The sequence below is a fragment of the Ursus maritimus genome, unplaced genomic scaffold (genome assembly GCF_017311325.1).
Source record: "Ursus maritimus isolate PB19 unplaced genomic scaffold, ASM1731132v1 scaffold_32, whole genome shotgun sequence".
Lineage (NCBI taxonomy): Eukaryota > Metazoa > Chordata > Mammalia > Carnivora > Ursidae > Ursus > Ursus maritimus.
Genome location: NW_024425786.1, coordinates 24,025,735 through 24,045,810, shown reverse-complemented (window position 1 = coordinate 24,045,810; position 20,076 = coordinate 24,025,735). Strand labels below are relative to the sequence as shown.

The 20,076-nt window shown below is 55.0% G+C and overlaps 4 protein-coding genes across 6 annotated transcripts in view; 2 read left to right on the top strand and 2 right to left on the bottom strand.

The window, feature by feature from the left end:
* The window catches only part of LOC103666739 (myotubularin-related protein 9-like), a 6,889-nt gene extending 2,287 nt beyond the window's left edge, over window positions 1-4,602 (top strand). Inside the window, exons 6-10 of one of the 3 annotated variants that reach the window (XM_040619176.1) lie at window positions 1,328-1,489; window positions 1,664-1,805; window positions 1,948-2,108; window positions 4,059-4,210; window positions 4,292-4,602. In XM_040619176.1, the coding sequence (XP_040475110.1) occupies window positions 1,328-1,489; window positions 1,664-1,805; window positions 1,948-2,108; window positions 4,059-4,210; window positions 4,292-4,332 (658 nt within the window). In that variant the 3' untranslated portion in view covers window positions 4,333-4,602. Of the gene's footprint in view, window positions 1-1,327; window positions 1,490-1,663; window positions 1,806-1,887; window positions 2,109-4,058; window positions 4,211-4,291 lie in introns of all 3 variants that reach the window. The other 2 variants (XM_040619175.1, XM_040619177.1) reach the window with 2 other exon arrangements.
* Window positions 4,603-4,677: 75 nt separating this feature from the next.
* On the bottom strand, window positions 4,678-12,061 carry EIF3I (eukaryotic translation initiation factor 3 subunit I). Its single transcript, XM_008694472.2, has 11 exons — window positions 11,970-12,061; window positions 11,784-11,876; window positions 10,594-10,681; window positions 10,217-10,282; window positions 9,114-9,263; window positions 8,898-9,025; window positions 6,463-6,573; window positions 6,254-6,343; window positions 5,871-5,944; window positions 4,988-5,080; window positions 4,678-4,852 (listed from the first exon to the last, which is right to left on the bottom strand). Exons 1-11 carry the CDS (start codon window positions 11,970-11,972, stop codon window positions 4,771-4,773), a joined length of 978 nt encoding a protein of 325 aa, XP_008692694.2. The 5' UTR covers window positions 11,973-12,061; the 3' UTR covers window positions 4,678-4,770.
* On the top strand, window positions 12,052-17,751 carry TMEM234 (transmembrane protein 234). Its single transcript, XM_008694473.2, has 5 exons — window positions 12,052-12,108; window positions 12,398-12,549; window positions 13,379-13,445; window positions 16,664-16,756; window positions 17,034-17,751. Exons 1-5 carry the CDS (start codon window positions 12,093-12,095, stop codon window positions 17,126-17,128), a joined length of 423 nt encoding a protein of 140 aa, XP_008692695.1. The 5' UTR covers window positions 12,052-12,092; the 3' UTR covers window positions 17,129-17,751.
* DCDC2B (doublecortin domain containing 2B) overlaps window positions 17,657-20,076 on the bottom strand; it is a 5,168-nt gene continuing 2,748 nt past the window's right edge. Inside the window, 6 exon segments of the mRNA XM_040619338.1 lie at window positions 17,657-18,120; window positions 18,123-18,171; window positions 18,433-18,536; window positions 18,930-19,059; window positions 19,701-19,740; window positions 19,848-19,994. Coding sequence (XP_040475272.1) covers window positions 17,657-18,120; window positions 18,123-18,171; window positions 18,433-18,536; window positions 18,930-19,059; window positions 19,701-19,740; window positions 19,848-19,994 — 934 coding nt within the window.

Below are 20,076 nucleotides of genomic sequence, written 5' to 3'. Positions count from 1 at the left end.
CAGAGGGGTGTCTTCCAGGAACCTTGGGGACGGTTAGGCATTTCTGGGTAGCCATCCTACCCGGTGAGCATCCCACTTGCACAACTCCCCCAATGACAGAGCTCATTCTTCTCTAAGCACCCCAACTCTGCCTGGAAGAAAAAGCCTCCTTTACCTTAAACTGAAATTTGTCTTCCAGGAACAACCTTACCCCCCCCACACACACACACCCCTCTACTCCTTGGTCCCAGCCCTCCCCTGAGGGCTCTACCTGCATCTAGCCACCTGTATCACCTGTATCTAGCCAGGTGATGGTAGTACCAAGAGGAGGTCCTCAAGGAGATTTGCGCTTTGAGGAAAGCAGATGGCTCCCCTGTCCGGAGTCCAAAACTGTTTATTCCTTGATTCAACCAATGTTGATTGAGCGCTGAGGTGGAGATGGTGGCAGCCCAGACGTGGCTGGAAGATCGGCCGGAAGCGGGCAGTTAGGACTGTGTGCTGAGCAGCGGTACAGAGCAGGCGCCCCTCTCCCGTGTGTAGGTAATGCAAAGAACTTCCCTGAGAATTGGAGCCCTTCGCTGACACCTGAAAGAGGAGTTGGCCAGGGAGCAGGACAGTCCCGGCGGCCAGAACGGCAGGTGTCCAGGAGCAGAACTCCCGGTCATTTATCCTGTTCGGGGAGCGCGAGCACTTCAGAATGGTGAAAGTGCAGAGTGTGGGGTAGAGGCAGAGAGAGATGGGGCTAGAGGGGTGACAGGGACCAGAGCAGAGGTCTTGAATGCCATGATTATGAGCTTAGACTGTATCCTCAATGCAGGGGGGAGCCACTGAAGGCTTTGACACAGGGCTGGAAAAGTCTCCATTAGATTTTCTGGCAGGAGGTCACCCTGGTGATCTTGAGCAGAGCAGTTCCCGGGAAACAGGAGCAAATACCAGAATCCTAAGAGTGTTGTGTTTCTCTTGTCAGACTGGGACTCCGCGGGGAGCGCCGTGTTGCTCCCATCAGACTGGGCTACTCCAAGGGTACGGGGATGCTCGCATCAAACTGGGCGTTTCCCAGGGCACTGTTTCCTGAGAGGGTTGTGTGACCCCCTCCCCGGGTACCCCCCAACAGACTAGGTCTCCCCCAAGGGGTCTGGGGTCTCCTCCATCAGACTGGGGAATCCTCCAAGATACTGAATCATTTCCATCAGATTAGGTGGGCTCCCCAAAGGGTCCAGTGTCCCTCTTGTCAGATGGCTTCCTCTGAGGGTTCTCTGTCAGCCTCATAGGTCTGGAGCTCTTGTCCCCAGGCTGTGCTCACCAGAGCTTCGGTGGGGATGGGATGACCAGATTCCCACTTGTGCAGGGGACGGCCCTTACAGGAGAGTTTCGTGCGCCTGGTGGAGGCCTGTGGGTACCTGGCGCAGAGCACGGACTGCTGGCGCAGTCGACTAGAGGCCTGCCACTGGCTGGGACATGTGAAGGAGGCACTGAGCACCGCCTGCCTAGCAGCCCAGGCCGTGGAGAGGTGAGCCCCCCGCCACGAGGCAGAGAACAGGGTGGACGGGCAGGGCCCTCAAGCCCTGGGCACACAGCCATGTCTCAGTAAGCATGTAGAGCCTAAAAATGGGCCCATTTGGTTCCTGGTCCCGCCACCCCAGGCTGGGAAGGGCTGGCCACCGCTAACAGCCCTGGCCCACAGGGAAGGGGCCTGCGTCCTGGTGCATGGGGCTGAAGGCACGGACAGCACCCTGCTGGTGACTTCGCTGGCCCAGCTCATCCTGGACCCCTCGAGCCGGACCGTGGCTGGCTTCCAGGAACTGGTGGAGCGGGAGTGGATCCAGGTAAGTGGCCGCTCAGCCCCAGCCCTGCCCCTCCATCCAGAGACCCTGCTTCCTCGTGCCCATCGCTCTGCCCCCTCCCCAGGCTGGCCACCCCTTCCAGCTGCGCTGTGCCCATTCGGCCTTCTCCCATGCCCGCCCCAAGCACGAGGCACCCACCTTTCTCCTCTTCCTGGACTGCGTGTGGCAGCTGGGCCATCAGTTCCCGCTGTCGCTGGAATTTGGGGAGGGGCTGCTGCTGGCCCTGTTTGAGCACGCCTATGCCTCTCCTTTTGGCACCTTCCTCTGCAGCAGCGAAAAGGAGAGGTGAGCGAAGGGGGTGTCAAGGTGGGTCGGGGCCAGGCACGGGCCAGGGTCAGATACCTGCTGTATCAGCACCGAGGTCCCTAGAAGACACCTTTCCCTTTTGGATGAGTTTCTCTTTGGGGAAAACTAAAGTGTTCTCGCCTCCCCTGCCTCCAAACCCCACCCTTCCTCCTAACTTCTGCATACCCAAATTTGAATGGGTCCAAGGCCAGTCCTTTGGACCTACCCAGTCTGTTCAGAGCCAAGAGCAAGTGTACCCCTCGCTTAAAAACAAGGCCTGAAGGGGAAAGTTGCTGCCAAGAAAATCATTTCTGGGGCTCTCGACCACTTTGCAGGGTTGATTCTAGTAAAACAACGGAGTAGAGGTTGAAAATGGAGTCAGATTGTTTGGGCTTAACTTCCGGCTCCACCACTCACCTGCTGGGTGATCATAGGACACCTGTTTCCTGTCAGTAATAAGGAGGCTTCTAGTCGCAGCCGGCATCTGTGAGGGCCGGGGCTAAGTGTGGAGTAGCTGGGGTAAAGCATGGGAGGTGCTTAGCACAGTGCCTGGCACGTGGGCACCCCAGCAGTGGTTGTCCTTACCATCTGGTTTGCTTGTTGCATATGCTCCCAGGCCGCCCAAAGCCATCTTTCTCTCGTCAGTTTGGCATGAGGGGAAGGAGGACTCACTCGTCTCCTTGCTTTTGTTGCCCGGCCCCCCACCCCTTCCGACCAATATTGTTTTCACTGACTCCACTGCTGCGTCACCGGGGTTAGAAACTCTTACCTTTCTGTACCTCCGTTTCCCCTTTCCTTCATATACAGATTTCTCCTAAAACTTTCTTACCTTGTCCTTTCCTGTCAAAGGCCCCTTCTACTAACCCCAGTCCAGACTCTTCTTTCCATGTGGGCTGTGAGAACAGCCGCTTCACTGTTCCAGCTGTTACCAGTTTAGAAAACTCACCAACAGGGATGCTTGGGTGGCTCAGTCGGTTAAGCGTCCAACATTTTTTTTTTTTAAGATTTTATTTATTTAGGGGCGCCTGGGTGGCGCAGTCATTAAGCATCTGCCTTCGGCTCAGGGCGTGATCCCTGCGTTCTGGGATCGAGCCCCACATCAGGCTCCTCCACTAGGAGCCTGCTTCTTCCTCTCCCACTCCCCCTGCTTGTGTTCCCTCTCTGCTGGCTGTCCCTGTCAAATAAATAAATAAAATCTTTAAAAAAAAATAAAAAAGATTTTATTTATTTATTCGACAGAGAGAGAGAGAGCAGTGAGAGAGGGAACAGGAGCAGGGGGAGTGGGAGACGGAGAAGCAGGCTTCCCGCTGAGCAGGGAGCCCGATGTGGGACTCGATCCCAGAACCCTGGGATCATGACCTGAGCCGAAGGCAGACGCTTTATGACTGAGCCACCCAAGCGCCCCAAGCGTCCGACTCTTGATTTCAGTTCAGGTCATGATCTCAGGGTCATGAGATCGAGCCCTGTGTCGGGCTCCACGAAGGACTCCATGCTGGATGTGGAGCCTGCTTGATTCTCCCTCCCTCCCTCTCCCTCTGCCCCCCACCCCTTGCTCGTGCTTTTTCTCTCTAAAGAAAAAAACAAAAACACACCAAGAGTCACTTGGGCCCATTTCTACTTTCTTGCTCTTGGGCTTGTAGTGTCCCCTAAATATTTCCATGCTTTTACACGCCTGGTGAACTTCTGCGGACAGAACCAGCCCAAGGGGCACATTCTCAGTTATCTTCCCTGACACTTCCAAGCAGAGCTAAATGGAACTCCCGAACAACTAGGGCTTTGTCTTGTTCTACTTTATTCTAGTGCTCAGTACAGGATCTGACTGGCAAGAACATCTGCAGGAGAAAGGAGAGGTTATCACAGTCCCCAGGGTGGCTGTCACCCTCCTAACCAGGGTCCCCAGTCCAGAATCCCAGAAGGCATAGCTTGAGTCTGGAAACTCACTCCCTACAGATGCCTGTGTGAAGTGAGGACTCGAACCCACTCCTTGTGGTCTGGGCTCAACCAGCCAAAAGAGCAAAGGAAACTCCGGAACCCGCTCTACGTCCCCAGTCCCTTGGCCATCTGGCCCTCTGTGGAGCCCCAGAGCCTGCGACTGTGGCAAGGTGACTCCCTACCCGGCCTTGTCCCCTGGGGAGCTAGGCCCTCAGCTCAGCTTCCTTATCTGTCCTCCTCCTCTTTCTCAGGCTTGTTTCTGCGCTGGACCCGCCCGAACCTTCAGAGGTAGCCCGGGACAAGGTGTGGCAAATAGTGACAGATAAGGAGAAGACAGAGGGCTGTGAGCCAACAGTTTCAGCCTCTGAGCCCCAACTTTAAGTGCTGCCTCCTTGGATAGTGGCTGAGATGTCCCGGAGACTCCTCCAGGTCCCTCAGCACCTTTGGATCTTGGATGAGGGCGCCTGCAGCCCAGCCTAGTCCAAAACATACTGAAGCTCCAGGTTTGAAGTGTCTGTAGTGTAGGGAGAAGGTCTAAATAATAAAGATCTCCATGACTGGTTATCAGCTCACTGGGGTATCACTGAGAAGGGAAAAGGATGAAACAGTCCCCACAAAAGTTCTGACCAGAAACCACTTCTTTCCAAACTAATTTATTTCTCAGAGTCCAAAACTTTCCGTGAGCCCTGGCCCAGAAACTTGCCCTGGTCCCGATGGAGATCCAAGCTTCTTAAGCCTCAAACTCAAATTCAAAGTACTGCGGGTCAAAGTAGTGGATGCGGACATAACCATCTTCACCGCCGCTGCTGTAGCTGGGGAGAGAGCGAGCCAGGGACCAGTCAGGTGTCCCTCTGGAGGGAGGCAGGCCGGGGGGGGGGGGGGTGGGGCATGGGAAAGGGCCAGAGGCCAGACCCAGGCTGAGCTCAGTTCCCTTCATGGAGCCCTACCTCTTGCCATCGGGATGGAAGGCAACACTGTTGATGGGTCCAAAGTGACCCTTGACTCTTCCAAACTCTTCTTCAAAGGCCAAGTGGAAGAACCTGGAGGGTGGTGGGAAGGGACAGGTCACTCTCCATTTCCTTCCAAGGCATGCTGGACGTACCACTCCCCAAATGCAAAGCAGAAAGTGGGAAAACGGGGATGGGGGGGGAATGCGAACAAAATAAGAGAAGGGTAAGACCGGACTCAAGTGTCTGCCTGCAGACCCGGCTAACACTTCCTTACTGCGCGCTGGGCAGCGAGTAGCAACTCGTGCATTTAATCGGCTCGATTTTTATAAGGTAAGTATATTATTGCTGTCCCCAACATACAGTGGAGAAAACCAGGCACAGAGAAATACAAGGATGGGTCCGGGGCCTCAGAGGGAGCCCAAGGTCATTCTCGTAACCGCTACATTACACACTTGTCACAGAAGGCCACAAACCTGGCTGTACTTCCTAGCAGGCAATGAAATGAGGAAGTCTCAGGGATATGGTTTGTGTCCATCACAAGACACTCCATGGGGTTTCAATTTGGAAAACTAAGATTTTAAGATTTTATTTATTGGTTTGACAGAGAGCACAAGCAGGGGGAGCGGCAGGCAGAGGGAGAGAGAGAAGCAGACTCCCCACTGGGCAGGGAGCCCAGGATCATGACCTGAGCCGAAGGCAGACGCTTAACCAACTGAGCCACCTGGGCGCCCAAGGAGGGTGAGTGGGAGAGGAAGAAGCAGGCTCCCAGCAGAGGAGCCTGATGTGGGGCTCGATCCCAGAACGCCGGGATCACGCCCTGAGCTGAAGGCAGACGCTTAACGACTGAGCCACCCAGGCGCCCCCCGTCCTCTTTCTTTACCTGGCTTCAAACTTGCCGATCCTGGTGGAGGTGGTGGTTACATCCATGGCTTCCTGACCACCGCCCAGCACCACCTGAAGGGAAGAAGAAACTCTAGAGAGGCCCAAAGGGCAGGCAAGTCCATTTTCTGTCTTTTACCCCTAGCCCATCAGCTTTTAATATGTCCTACATCAGACTGAGAGGATGCTAAGGGCAGGGCCCACAGATCCTTCTGCCACCTCCTGCCCTGCCCTCTGGGGCTCCCGATCACTCAGCCTTCTCGTTGCCCTGGGAATCTCCTCTCTACCTGACACGACTTCCCACAGAGTTCGTATCCCAATTGCTACATGAACACTTAGGTCCTCGAAGCATCTGAAGCTTCACCCCGGGTGGGGTTCCCTTACATGGTCATAGTTGGGAGAGAGGGCAGCTGAGTTGACTGGACGTTCTGTCCGGAAAGTCTTCTGGTGTTCAAGAGTTGTAGAGTCAAAGAGCTAGAGAGAGAAGACAGGGGAAGAAAATCTGTAATAGTTTTCCTGAGGGCAAGTCGGGCAAGCCCGAAAGCTCTGCAGGGGGTGGGAGCAGCCCCGCCAGACTCCTTGCCCAGGCTCACCTTGGCTGTGTTGTCCTTGGAGGCGGTGACAAACATGGTCATATCCCTGGATAACTGGATGTCATTGATCTGCCGGGAGTGCTCCTTAACATTCACCAGGACCTCTCCAGACTGGGGAAGGCGGAAGAGTGAGGCTGCAGGCGGCCAGAGCTCCACCGGCCCCACTGCTCCGCCGGGCTTCTATACTGCTCCCTGTCCTGGCGGGGGGTGGGTCCGGTCAGCCTAAAAATCCCCTGAACCAACATTCACCCCCACTCCCACTCCCAAGCCCCCATCCTAACCTGGCCCATGTGTACACATTTCACCAACACGGCTAGTCTGGCTGGGAAAACACGGGCTCATGGTGACAAATCTATGGACCTAGGAACTAACCAGCACGTCACAATGGTAGAGCTGTTTTCACTTCCTCCTTTCAACAAATAGTCCCCGGCTCGTGAATAGTCACAATCTGCGGAGCCCTGTACCACGGGCTCAACACCTGACTTCGATCGTCCTCATAACAACCCTATGAAGTGGGTCTTTTAAAGGGCGTCTTCAAAGGAAGAAAGTTAAGGTTCAGAGGGGTGATGTGACTTGCTGGAGGTCCTGCAACCCGTAGGACGCAGAGAGCCTGCGCTCACCCCCTGCCCAGCCAGGGTCGGCGTCAGGTCCACCAGGACGGCTGCATGTCCAGCTTTTTTTTTTTAGATCTTTTCAAAGGGCCATTTCATTTCCTCACTTCCCTTCCCACTCAGCAACCTGCTAGCCTGTACGGTACGAAGAGCAGAGTTTGAGAGTCTGCCCTCAGAAGCACCTCTCGCTGCCTCAATTTCTCTCTCTAGAAAACAAGAGGACTAAAAACCCACCACCCAGGGTCACCATAGGGCTACTGGGACTGTGTCTTATTTGACTTTGTTGTGACAGGAACCTGGCCTATGTTCTGCAGACATTGGTTAGATGATTAAAAGGCCTTGTGAGCAGTGTGCCTCGCACACAGGAGATCCTCAGAGAACTTTCCTTTCCTGAATTATTTTTGTTGTTGTTTTTAAGTAAGCTCTATGCCCATCACGGGGCCTGAACTCACGACCCCAAAATCAAGAGTTGCATGCTCTACTGACCAAGCCAGCCAGGTCCTTTCCTGAATTATTTTTACCTATTCTGTGAGAAGGATGTATTTTTGTCTCCTCCATCAATGGTAGGGACATATCTGGCTCCTGTATTTCGGGGAATAAGCACCAGCTTTGCAGTCAGGCCTGTCCCGGCACAGAACAGCTCCACTATGTGCTGACACCAAGCATTATGTACGCCTTGGACCTTGGTTCCCATTCCCTTCCTGCGGGTGGGTCTGGGACCTGGTGGACTATAGTCAGTGTTTGCTGAGTGACTGACTAACCCTTATGGTAGACCATGCCAGCACTGCCCAGGAACCCGGGCACCCAAATGAGAATCCAAGACAGCCCAGGCTTGACCCTTTCCTTACCCCCCATCTCATCAGTCACCCCTAAATATCTCTTGACTCTGTCAGGTGCTCCACATCCCCAGAGCTGTTGCCTCATTCAAGTCCATTCTCTGAACTAAGCCTCCAAAAGCTTTCTAAAGAGAAAGATCTGGGGGCGCCTGGGTGGCTCAGTCAGTGAAGCATCTGCCTTTAGCTCAGGTCATGATCCCAGGGTCCTGGGATCGAGTCCCCATCAGGTCCCTTGCTCAACGGGGAGAATGCTTCTCCCTCTGCCTGTCGCTCCCCCTGCTTGTGCTCTCTCTCTCTGACAAAATCTTAAAAAAAAAAAAAATCCTTAAAAAAAAAAAAGAGAGAGAGAGAAAAATCTGATCACCAATCACCATTTAAAGATTCCCTACTGCCTAAAGGAAAAATCACAGTTCCTTACCTCCTGACACTCAAAAAAAATCTAGTTGCTATTCACTTTCCCCCACACCCGTCCCAACAACCCCCTATTCCCTTAACCCCGTGCTTTTGCGTGTGTTGTTTTTTTCGCCTGCGGAATGGCCTTCTCTTCTTGCTTGAAGCTCCATGTATTCTTCACGGGCCACCTTCTCTGTGACAGAGGGCGCTTTCTGTACTTGGCTGAGACCTCCATGGCGGCACAACTCACCACCTGACTCCTGTGCTAGCTGTCTGCCAGTCTGTCTCCCCGAGGGCAGGGAGATTCAGGTCTTTGCCCTCAGAGCCCAGCACGAGGCCTGGCACTCAGTGGCGGCAGGAAAAGGCTTACCTGTGACCACCATGAACATGTCCAGAGTACTCTGTGGCCAAGTTTTCCAAATGCCCAATGTCATTTGATCCTTGCAACATTTTACAGACAAGAAGGCTCAGGGAAGTAACTTGCCCGAGTTCATGGTGGAATCTGTATTCGAACCAGGCCTTGCTCTTCACTACTGCGCTACCCTGCCTCTTGGAGGGAGTCATTCCGCTGGGCTGGGCCCACCCTCCTCCTCACCTTGGCGCTATACTGGTTGAGCTCCCCGCCCTCATGGCCCGCGATGATGCACTCCCCCAGGGGTCCCCAAACAGCACTGGTGATCTTGGAGTCGTTGCAAGGGATCTTCATGTAGGGCTCGTTGTTGTCTGTGTGGGGGAGGAGATGTCAGGGCCCGGGCTCTGGAGCCGCAGCCTGCACCCCAGCCCCAGTCCTAGTACCCCAGCGCTGGCTCACCGATCTGGCTTGGATCCCGCAGGTCAAAGAAGCTCACAAAGCACTGGTAGCCCATCTGCTTGTCCGTGGAGAACATGATGATATTGCCCCCAAAGTCAAAGCCACACGTCCGGACAGCTGAATTGGTCTTGAGTAGGGCCAGCTGCTTCCCTGGGGACAGGCAGAGTCTGGGCTACCCCCTACCCGATGCCATTGAGGGGAGGACACTCTGTTCCTGCCTATCCTCCTGTCCACTGTGTCCCCTGCTCTAGTGACCACACCCACCACCGCCTCCTCCTCGCTGCTATGCTTTGGCTCAAGATTTTTAACTTGCTCCCCGCCATCTCTCCTCAGACATCCTGTGGCTGAGGCACTGCTCATAGTGCCTTGTAATACATCTGTCTTCTCCTCAGAACGCATTCCTCCACAACAAGGATCTGCTCTCTTCTCTCTGCATGTCCCCAGAACCCAGCATCGACCTGGCACAGAACTGGGTGCCCAGTAAATATTTACTAGAGGGAGCAGGTTAATAGGCTCCCGTGTCTTTGGTCTGTTCTTCCAATACTCCCCACTGCTACCTGAGCTCGCCAAAATGAAACATACTCTCCCCTGCTCAGGGACCTCCATGGCATGCCAAGTCCTACGGAACAAAGCCAAGCTCCTGAGTCTGGCATTCGAGGCCTATTCTGACCCTAGCCTGCCTCCTCTTCTCTCCTGACTGTCTATTTCATCCCCGAAGAAGCAAGAGCTCCCATCGGATCAGATGACCTGGACAGGACACTTGCCATGCTTTCATTCCAGCATGTGCCAAAGTGGTGACCTCTTTCTCATCCTTTAAGCCCCAGCTCGTATGACATTTACACTGGGAAACTTTGCCGGGTTGCTCCCATCCCCATTCCAGGCAGTCAGCTGCCCTCTCTGGCCTTCCACAGCGCTCTGTGCTTTCTCTAAGGCGCCTTATAGCTTACTGTACTGCCTCTTTGCTTGTCTCTTCCTCTCCTTGTCTCTTTCTCATTCCTTGGGACAGGAGCCATCTCTGGGTTTATCTGTTTCCCCAAAACCTGTTCACTTGAACAGGTATGCTGTAGGTCCTCGCTGTCAGGTGAAAAATGATCCAGGCTTACCTGTTTCACAGTCCCAGAGACGACAGCTATTATCAGCAGAGCCGGTGAGGACATGTTTGGTGTCCCCTGAAGAGAGTGTTAAGAAACATGACCAAGTTGACCTGAGCCCTTGTCCTCCTGGAAAACCATCTGAATCACCTCCCCATTCAGCCCCAGACAGCCTTTCTTCCTCTCTTATCTCAGAGCATTCTAACTTCCTTGTCTAGAACTGGAACTTGTCTTGAATGTTCCCCCAACCAGTGAACGAACCGGGGATTAGGAGGTAGGTATCATTCCCTAGACCCACAATAGCCTCCCAAACTCCCAACTCCAAGTCTGCAGCCTCTCCATTGCTGGCAAACTCTGGGAGCACAGACTCAGAGCAAAGACAAGGATACAGTCAGCATCTACACACCACACAGCTCCAGTATGGCCCATATAAGTGCCCAGCCTCTCACCATTCACAGAGTACCACACATTGACAATCTGGAGGAGTCAATGACAATGTGACACATGGTAAACATCCCAGGCAGAGCAATGGTCTCCTACTTAGAGGTTCCCCAGGAACCCTCAGCAGCCTCTAGCCAGGCCAGATTTTGCCCTCTCCTGCTCATCTCTTGGGAAATAGCAGGTTGCTGGTAAAAAGCTGGTAAAAACTCCTGGATTCTCCTCCTTCATACAAGTAAGTGGCAGGGGAGTCAGGAGGCTTGCAAAAATATCTCCGTGCCATTGTCCTGTTCCTTCCCCAAACCCTCAACTACAGTCCTTCTCTTCTCTGAGCTTATTTTCCTGTCTGTAAAATGGACACAACAATAATGCCTTCTTTAAAGGGTATCTGTGAGGCTTCAATAAAATAATGTCTAAGAAATTTAAAATATAAGTGACTAACAATTCTCCACTAATATACACGAGGTACTGACTTGAATAATCTCATTTAACCCTGAGGACAACCCCACGAGGGAGGTACTACTAGTCCCCATAATTTATAAAAAGGGAAACCAAATTTAGAAAGGTTAAATGACATGCTCAAAGTCAAACTGCTACTCGGATGCAGGGGTCAGGATTCAAATCGGGTCTGTTGGCTTCCGAACTCCCACTTTTAGCCATTAGAGTAAACATCTTCCATACGGAGGTGCCTCAAAGGGCAGTACTGTGAGGGACTGTTCGTACTCAGTGAAAAGCAGGATGGGGCCCAGAAGGACCTACTGAAATGAGACGGGGACACCTTCAGTAAGTCCTCTGTTGTCCCTCACTGCCCAAGGATCAGTTTTCCCCTTCTAGAGGTAATCTGTTCCCCTGCCCTGGGAGAACAGTCACTCTCGTCCCCGTCCCCCTTCCATAATGGTCTCTTGCTCTTTTTCTCCCGTCCACTTCTCCTACCAACAACTGCGTTCTTTCCCGGTATAATGCTCTCGCCCACCTACTCCCGGGATCGTCTCTTCCTACTTCTCAGAATGGGGAGCTCTGCGGTTCCCCTCTCACGGGAAAACCGGTTTCTCCACCCCTCGCCCTGGCAGAATGAATTCGCCCCACCCGGCGGGCCCCCCGGCCCCAAGGTCCCGCCGGCCCGCCCTCTGCCGACGCTCACAGGGTCCTTGGCCACCGTGAAAAGGAGGTCTCCCTCGCGGTTGTACTTAATCTGCGTAATCGATCGCTCATGGCCCTGCAGCAGGATCGGCTTCTGTGGGGACAGGACAGGTGTGTCAGCGCCCAGGATCGGCCCCCGCCCCAGTCCCAGACCCTCACGCTAACACCCCAACTCCGGGGAACTCACCATCCCGGCGTTGACGCGAGGAAAGAAGCAACGTGAGTAAGACCGGAAGAGGCTTCGGCGCCACTTCCGGATTGTGGGTCTCCGCCCCCTTCGTTCCCGGAAGTGGACGGGAGCGGCGTTGCCATGGCGGCGTCTCTTGGTGGGTAGGCGGCCCCGCCCCTCTAGGGGCTTCCCAAACCTTGCCCCGAGTTCATTTCCCGTTACACCTCCGACACCTGACCTTGACCCCTGCTCGAACCCCAAACTCCGGGCTCCCGGATCTATCTCCCTGGCCTCCCGGGACCTGTCCTACCCGCCAGTCGCACCGGGGCGTCGGAGAGCAAGGGAGGGATGTGGGGGCGGCTGGCTGGGGAGGGAAGGCTCGCGGAGGGCCGGGCCCAGCGGGCGGCCGTTTGTTGGGGGTGAGGGTCACTCGCATCTCCATCCAGGGCAGGTGCTCTCTCTGGTGCTGGTGGCCGCCTTGTGGGGTGGCACACAGCCGCTGCTGAAGCGGGCCTCCTCCCGCCTGCAGCAGGTTCATGAGCGGACCTGGGCCCGGCAGTTGCTGCAGGAGATGAAGACCCTCTTCTTGAATACCGAGGTGTGTCTGTGAATGGCCCCTTTCTCGCGCATAGCTGCTAAAAATTTGGTCTCTGGAGTCAAACAAGGCTGGGTTAGAATCTGCTCCCCACCAGCTTACTCACTAGAAGCTCTTGGAGGAGTCCTGTCCTTGAGCCTCAGTTTCGTCATCTGTAAAATAGGGAACGTTAATGGTAGCCATCTTACAGGGCAGATGTGAGGATTCAGTGAGGTGAGGCACAGAGAGCACTTAACATTGGGCCCAGTACATAATTAGCGTTCAATCTATAGCTGCTATTACTAGTATTTTATTATACTAGTTAGAGGTGATCCCTCCAACAGACCTTCCAAAGGAGGACTTGGGACTCAGATTGACCCTGGGGAGGGAGGATAAGGAAGGGTATGGAGAACTACCTCTGACCCCAGTGCTGCCAGCCTAGGCTAGTGGGAAAGACAAGGCGTAGCCACAAGCACCTCTCAGGGCTAAGGGCTGTGAGAGAGATACAGATTAAGTGCTTCCTGAGCTCACAGGAGGGAGGCTGGAGCTAGGAGCCTTGGGGAATGCTTTTTGGAGGGAGTGACATTGGCATTCAGGGATTTGCAGGATGGGGAGGATGGGAACTAGCAGGGCTGAGGGAGAAGCATTCAAGGCAAAGGCATGGAGTTCAGTCAGTAACTTGCCATCTGCCCTGGAAGGGTCCTTTTCGGAGGGCTAACCACTCTCTGGACGCTTACAGCTGTAAGGAAGCTTTCGTGTAGCTTCCTCCGAGGAAGGGCATATCTAGTAGCTCAAAGAAGGCAGTGCTCCTGAGTCAAGCATCACACTGACTGCAGGTTTCTTCTGTTTCCAGTACTTGATGCCCTTTTTCCTCAACCAGTGTGGCTCCCTTCTCTACTACCTCACCTTGGCATCAACAGGTGGGTCTTTGACTTTGAACTGCTATGCTCAGTGGTGGAGGCCACCTGGAAGGGTGCCGGAAACACCTTGTTTCCATGAGTGCGGGAGAGCCCACTATCTCTGGTTCCCTCTTTGCACCCTGTTCTCTGAGCACCTGGGGCACAGCGGACTGTTTGTGAGTATGCCGCCGGGCACTCGGGTTGGTGTGAAGCCTAGCGGTCTCGTGCAGCAGCGGAGGAAGAAGGAAGTTTCATTTGGCTGTGCCAACAGCTGGCCTTGACACTCTTGCTTCCACGGTGTGCTGTCTTGACCAAGTCTCTTATTTGAGTGTTGGTTTTATATGATGGTCTTTGTAGCATTGAGAGGATTAAATTCAGTGTATGGCAAGCATCGAGCAGAGTAGCTGGTGCGCCCTGTAGGAGCTCAGTGAGTATATATTTCCTTCCTCCCCCTGATTGTTGACTGTCCTCTCCTGCCTCAGATACTTTACTCGTTGTACACATTTTACAGCCATACCGCAGAGATATTGCAGGTTCGGTTCCGGATTACTGCAATACAACAGATGTTGCAGAGCGGGTCAGGTGAATTTTTTTGGTTTCCCAGTGCACATGAAAGCTGTGTTTAGGGGCGCCTGGGTGGCTCAGCTGGTTGGGCATTTGACTCTCAGTTTCGGCTCAGGTCATGATCTCAGGGTCGTGGGATTGGCCTCGGTCGGGCTCCCTGCTCAGCACAGAGTCTGCTTGGGTCTCTCTCCCTCTGCCCCTCCCCCTGCTTTCTCTCTCTCTCAAATAAATGAATCTTTAAAAAGGAGAGAGAGAAGTGCAATAAAACGAGGCAGGCCTGCATGTGATTCTCATTAGGACACTGGAGCAGATATGATGATCTCCATGTAGGAGATGAAGTGACAAAATTTGGGGCAATTTATTTCCCTTCTCTGAAGTCCCAAGCATGTCAGTGCAAAAGGATTTGAAACCATATATTACTTCAAGTACATGCTCTTGAACTTTACTATGAGAAATCTCCCTGCTGTGGTTTCATCTGGAATCTCACCCACTTGAGGGGAGTTTGGGCCCCAAATAGCTCTGGGGAACCCCTCGGAGGCCATGGGAGAGTGAAGAGACAGGCTGACCTCCAGGGCTGCCACCTTAGCTACAACTAAGGGCACTCTACCTTTCTCTCTTTTACATGTGGGGCTTCTCATAAGACATCATTTAAAAGAAAGTTTGAGGGGCGCCTGGCTGGCTCAGTCGGTAGAGCATGCGCCCCTTGATCTCAGGGTCATGAGTTCAAGCCTCATGTTGGGTGTGGAGATTACTTAAATACAACTTAAAGTTTGGAAAAAGAAAAGAAAGTTTGAAAGCCTGGCACTCCCTGCTGCCCAGGAATGCTGAACCCTCTGGCCGGCTGACTGCAGTTAGCCCTTTACCGAGTTTTGAGCAAATGGCAACATTAGGGTCCTGTTATGTCATCACCTGCCCGACCTCCATCCTGTTCCATCTGTCCGTGATAATCAGGCACAGTGGCCACTTTATCAAGGATTTACATATTCAGCCAAGGACTAGACACACGACCCTGTTCCATCTTACAGCAGCCCTGTGGTACGGAGCTGCTGTCCCCTTGCTATCACTGTTACAGGGCACAGCGAACGAGGACCTAACCAAGGTCACACAGGGAAGCCTAGGTCTGCCTCACGCCAGTGCCCTTGCTCTTCCACTGCCCCCTGCTGCTCCCCTTCCCATCTACTGCTGCAGACCAGTCGTTAGCCGTCCTGGCGTGCCATGGGAGGGCGGTAAGCCCAAGCAAGCAGCTCTGAGGAGGTAGGCGTTGTGGTCATTTTCCCGGACGGGCAGTGCGAGCCACGGTGGGGACCCTCGGGATGGGAAGCAGGACAGTTCCTCCCCTTCTTGAAGGAGGTAAACCAGGAATGCTGGGAAGGAATGAGCTGAGGAGCCAACGTGAGAGGTCAGCCTGGCCAGTCTTGTCGTAATCAAGTAACTCAGGATCTGATTTACCTTTTTCTTTTTTTGGTATGTGTGTAGTAAGAACACTTAACATGAGGTCTACCTTCTTAAAAAGGTTGTTTTGTTGTTGCTGTTGTCGTTTTTTAAGTAAGCTTTATACCCAATATGGGGTCTGAACTCACAACCCTGAGATCAAGAGTCACGTGCTCCACTGACTGAGCCAGTCAGGCGCCCCCTATCTTCTTAACAAGTTTTAGGTGGGGGCGCCTGGGTGGCTCAGTCACTCAAGTGTCTGCCCTCGGCTCAGGTCATGATCCCAGGATCCTGGGAAGGAGTCCCACATCGGGCGCCCTGCTCTCCTCCCCTCTCCGCACCCCCCCCCCCCCCCCCCCGCCACTCGTGCAGACATTCACTCTCTCTGTCAAATAAATAAAAATATTTTTAAAAAGTACAAAATTTTTTGTACAAAAAGTGCAGAATTCAAGCGTAACACATTTTCAGCTAACCGTGTTAACTGGATTAGTCTTTCAAGTTTGTTGATTGGGAGTCAGGCCCTTGGAACTTCAAAATTAAAGGACCGATCCTGGGATCCCGGGCTGTCATGCCCTCTACCAGCCCTGTGGGGCCAGTCCTGAGCACATACCTGCCTTCCTGCTTCTGACATCTTTTCCTCTTCTTTAACTCCATGAGGCCCGAGCCGGAGCTGAAGCAGACTCACGTGCTTCCCGGGCTATTCGGTTTGTCCATCTCCATTTGGTTCAGTCGGGGCCCAGGCTGTGGAGTCAGGCCGACTTGGTTTAAGTCCTCGATTTGCCTCAGTGTATGTGTCTTCTCTGAGCTTTCGTTTCCTTTATGCAAAGTGCTAATGCTCTTCTCGCAGTGCTGTTGTGAAGATTGAAGATGGGTACACAACTGGCACTTAATAAATGGCGACTGTGCTGGTGCACTCACCCTACTGCATCCTTTCGGCTTTGGGGCCTGTCTGTCCCGATATCCTTGCGATCTCAGGAGCTCTTCGAGTGCAAAGACCTCATCCTCAGCCGCAAACCCGGGTGGTCCCAGACCACCTTGTTGTTCGGGTCCTCGTGCTGGAGTGGAGGGAGCACCGAATATAGAGTCGGGAAACCTGATTTGAATCCTGAGCTTTGCTGCGATGTCATCGGGAAAATGAGATAGCTTCTTTTTTTTTTTATCAGGCTGTCTTGATAAAATGTGTTTTTTTGCCTAAAAAGGCATTTTTTGGTATCTCAGAGGTTTTTTTCATTCTGATCACTCAGATCTGACCCTAGCCGTGCCCATCAGTAACTCTCTGGCCGTCGTCTTCACACTGATTGTCGGGAAGGTCCTTGGAGAAGATATCGGTGGAAAAGGTAGGTCAGGCCCCTGAGAGCGCGGGAAGCCGCTCCTTGGGCCTCGCCACGCCGGTCAGCCCTTTCCCAGAGCCCGGCTGCCACGGGCGGGGGAGGAGAGGATCCTTCCCCACCCCTCCCCTTTCCTTGGCAGCTCTCCTGCTTCCTTATGGCCGTCAGAGTTTCCTTGCCCTGGGCATTCTGGGGACAGACCCCATCTGCACTGGTCCCTCAGCCCTGCACCAGCTCCTCCTAGCATGGCTGGGCTCAGCCCCTCGATTTCTGCCCGTTCTCCCAGGAGCATTCACAGGCATGGTGCTCACCGTGGTGGGGATCGCGCTCTGCGTCACGAGCTCCGTGAGCAAGACCCAGGGGCAACTGTCTGCCCTTTGAGTGGGCCAATGCCACCCTCCAGCCCTTCTGTGTCCAGGAAGCCGCTCACCCAGGAGGCGCAGCCAGTGAGAAGACAGACCTCGCAGTTCCCCCTCTGAGCCTCCGCGCCCTCACCCCTTAGGGGGCGAACAGCTACCTCGGGGTGGCTCACACGGGAGAACCACAGTGAAAGATCTGTTCAGCTGCTAGGATTTAGCACAAGAGACTTCATACCTCCCCGGCAACCTTTCTGCCCCAGCAGCTGTCCTCGTGCTGTCATGTCAGGCCCCCAGTGCAGCCACTGTCACCATGGCCTGATCCAGACTGTCACAGCAGCAGAGTGCACGGGCTGCACGGAGCCGGCCAGCCACCGTCCAAGCCAGACATGCACACAGGAGGCCGCAGGGCTGCCAGGGGCCTTGGCTGGCTGAGGCGGGGCCCTCAGGGGAAGAAGTACATCGGAATGGCAGGTGTAGAGGAGATGGGCAGTCCAGGAGCCTTGCCTGGCCCAGCTAGGAGGTGGGTGGAAGTCCTCATCTGCCCGCCCCCTCAGACAGACAGTCTGGGGCCCCAGCACCACGTCACTTCAGCCACGTGGCGCAGTGCCCGGCGAGGGGTAGCCTCAAATAAATCTGCACTAAACAGACGGAGGACAGTAAGTATTCTTTTATTGCGACAGACCTGCTCCCAAGTTTGTAGCCTCCCCTCGAAGCTCAGTTGGCTCCTCCTGTCTCTGGCCAGAGAACCCCTTAGGAACACGGCCTCCATGGCTAGGGCTGCTCGGCTCAGAAGGAAAAGAAGACTGGGCTGTGGGTTTAGGAGCAGAAGAGTGGGCCGGGGCTGAGGGGGCCACAGGGTATCCTGTGAGCCCAGGGGAGGTGCTGGGTCCCCTGGAACAGGCTGCTGGAGACGAGGATTAAAGGTGGCTACAGAGTGGCCGCCCCAGTTCCTGGCTGGAGCTGCTGGCTCCCGAGATGGCAGAGATGGGGTTGAGGCTGAGACTGCCGTGCCAGCCCAGGCTGCTTTTCCGGGCGCAGGGCCTCGTCCACCGCCTGTGCTGCCCTCTGGAGGAGGCGGAAGGCCACAGGGAACGGAGCATTAGCGTCCCCTGTCGCCTCCAGCCCTCAGCTGAAGTGTCCGACCCCCGACCCCCGAAAGGAAGAGGCTTTACAAATGCGGACCTGCCCTCTCGTTCAACAGGGTAGGAGGTCAGGCCTGGACGGTTAGACCTGCTCACGGCCCCAAGGGGGAGCTCTCCTGGCCCCCGGGCTGCCATTGGAGCTCAGAGCTCCCGAAGCAACATACTGCTTCCAGCCCCCGCCCACCTGATCCAAGGGTTCCTCCGTGTACGTGTCTTCGTCATCTGCCACTTCCTGGGCCCCTGCTGTCTCCTTCCTCGGGTGGGGAGCCTCATATACTCCCTTGACTCCTGAAGAGGGAGGCAGTGTCGGCGGATGCCCAGGCCGAGGAGCCCTGAGCCTTTCCCTTGCCCTTCTCTCCCGGGCCCTTCCCCTCCCTTGAGCCTTGCTCTGTGCTCCCCACTACCTTGGAGACTGGCAGGGTAGCTCTGAGGCAGGCCATTGGCCCCCATCCCTTCCAAATCCCACCCCTGAAGTTTCTTTGTGCCTCGTTTCATATTGCCAGCTCCCTGCGAAGCAGCCAGGGACTGCGTGTGCACATGGGGCAGCGGGAAAGATCTGTGCTGACATCAAGGCCAGCTCTGTACCCGGGCATTCTGCCCCCACGGACCTCTCCCGCAACAGCAGGGACCATTCTGTGTCACCGTCCGAGGGTGGGTGCAAAGGGCCTAGGGTCCCCTCACCTGATGGAAATGAGAGCGTGGGTAGCCTGCTGCTTGGCTGAATGGCCTGCTGCGGTCTGGCGTAAAAAGCAGATGGCTCAATGTGGCTGGGCTCCTTCGGAGAGGTCTGGGGTGCCTGAGCCCTGTGGCCCTGGGCCCGTGGAGGGGATACTGGGCTTGGGCTGTGGGTGATGATGGTTCTTGCCTTCTCTCCCCTCAGGCCAAGCTTGCACGCCCCTGGGGCCTGTGGGAGTTTGGGAGAGATGCCGTCCGTCTTCATAGCCTGCATCCTCCCCCCGGCTCCCTCTTCCCATCAGGCTGCCTTATCCAGGGACAGAGCCGCTGGTGCCTGGCACTCAGGAGGCCCAATGAAGCCAGGCCGTGTCTCCCGACCTCCCACCCAGCGCTCACGGGCTCATCTCTTGGGAGGGCTCAGGCCTGGGATCAGCCAGGGAGCCGGACCCCGCTATGCCAGGGAGGCCACTTCTCTCTGCCAGCGGCCCGCCCGGCAGGAAGGCATCAGCTCCGGCAACTCAGAGGCCTCCGGTCTTCACAGAGCCGAGCTGAGCTGCCTTTTATACCAACTTCTGGTCTGGCCCTTGCCGCTCAAGAACTGTGTCACCCTGGACAACTGACGTCGCTCCTGTGAACCCGAGTGTCTCCTCTGGAGAATGGGAATGGTAACCTCTGTTCCACACAAGGATGCAGTGTGATGTGAGAGCCTGAGCTGAAGGAGAGGTCAGCCAGTTACCCCCCTCCTTTCCTGCCTCCCGTGGCCTCCCCGTCACCTACCTGCGGCTTGCAGGGCTTTGACTTTGGGTCTGGGGGTTGCCTGCAATGAAAGGAAAGGCTTATAGTAGGCGGAGCAGGCAGGGGTCAGGGTGGCTTCCTCCGCTCTGCCCTGCTGCCCCGCTGCCCCGCCACCTCACACGGCCATACCGGCAGCCCCTGCGCAGCGAGGGGCTAGGCACCAGCAGCTCCAGATAGGGGAGGGCCTTGAACTCCTCCTCTCCGACCGCCACATAATAATGGCCATTCACCAGCGCCTCTCTTGCTGCCAGTGGGAGCCCCTCCAGGGTGCAGAGTCTGGGAGAGAGAGGTAGGTGAGTAAAGGCCGGTGGACAAGACGCCTCTTCATACTCGGCAGACTGGGACGGGGTGGGTGCGG

What these genes read in the sequence shown, in the direction of transcription:
- EIF3I (XM_008694472.2), bottom strand. An exon ending in TCAACCAGTATAGCGCCAAG is followed by an intron (nt 6,574 to 8,897) that starts GTGAGGAGGAGG and finishes CGCCTTCCCCAG; the next exon opens with TCTGGAGAGGTCCTGGTGAA. An exon ending in ATCGGCAAGTTTGAAGCCAG is followed by an intron (nt 5,081 to 5,870) that starts GTAAAGAAAGAG and finishes ACCACCCTCCAG; the next exon opens with GTTCTTCCACTTGGCCTTTG.
- TMEM234 (XM_008694473.2), top strand. An exon ending in CCCTCTTCTTGAATACCGAG is followed by an intron (nt 12,550 to 13,378) that starts GTGTGTCTGTGA and finishes TTCTGTTTCCAG; the next exon opens with TACTTGATGCCCTTTTTCCT. An exon ending in CCTCACCTTGGCATCAACAG is followed by an intron (nt 13,446 to 16,663) that starts GTGGGTCTTTGA and finishes CTGATCACTCAG; the next exon opens with ATCTGACCCTAGCCGTGCCC.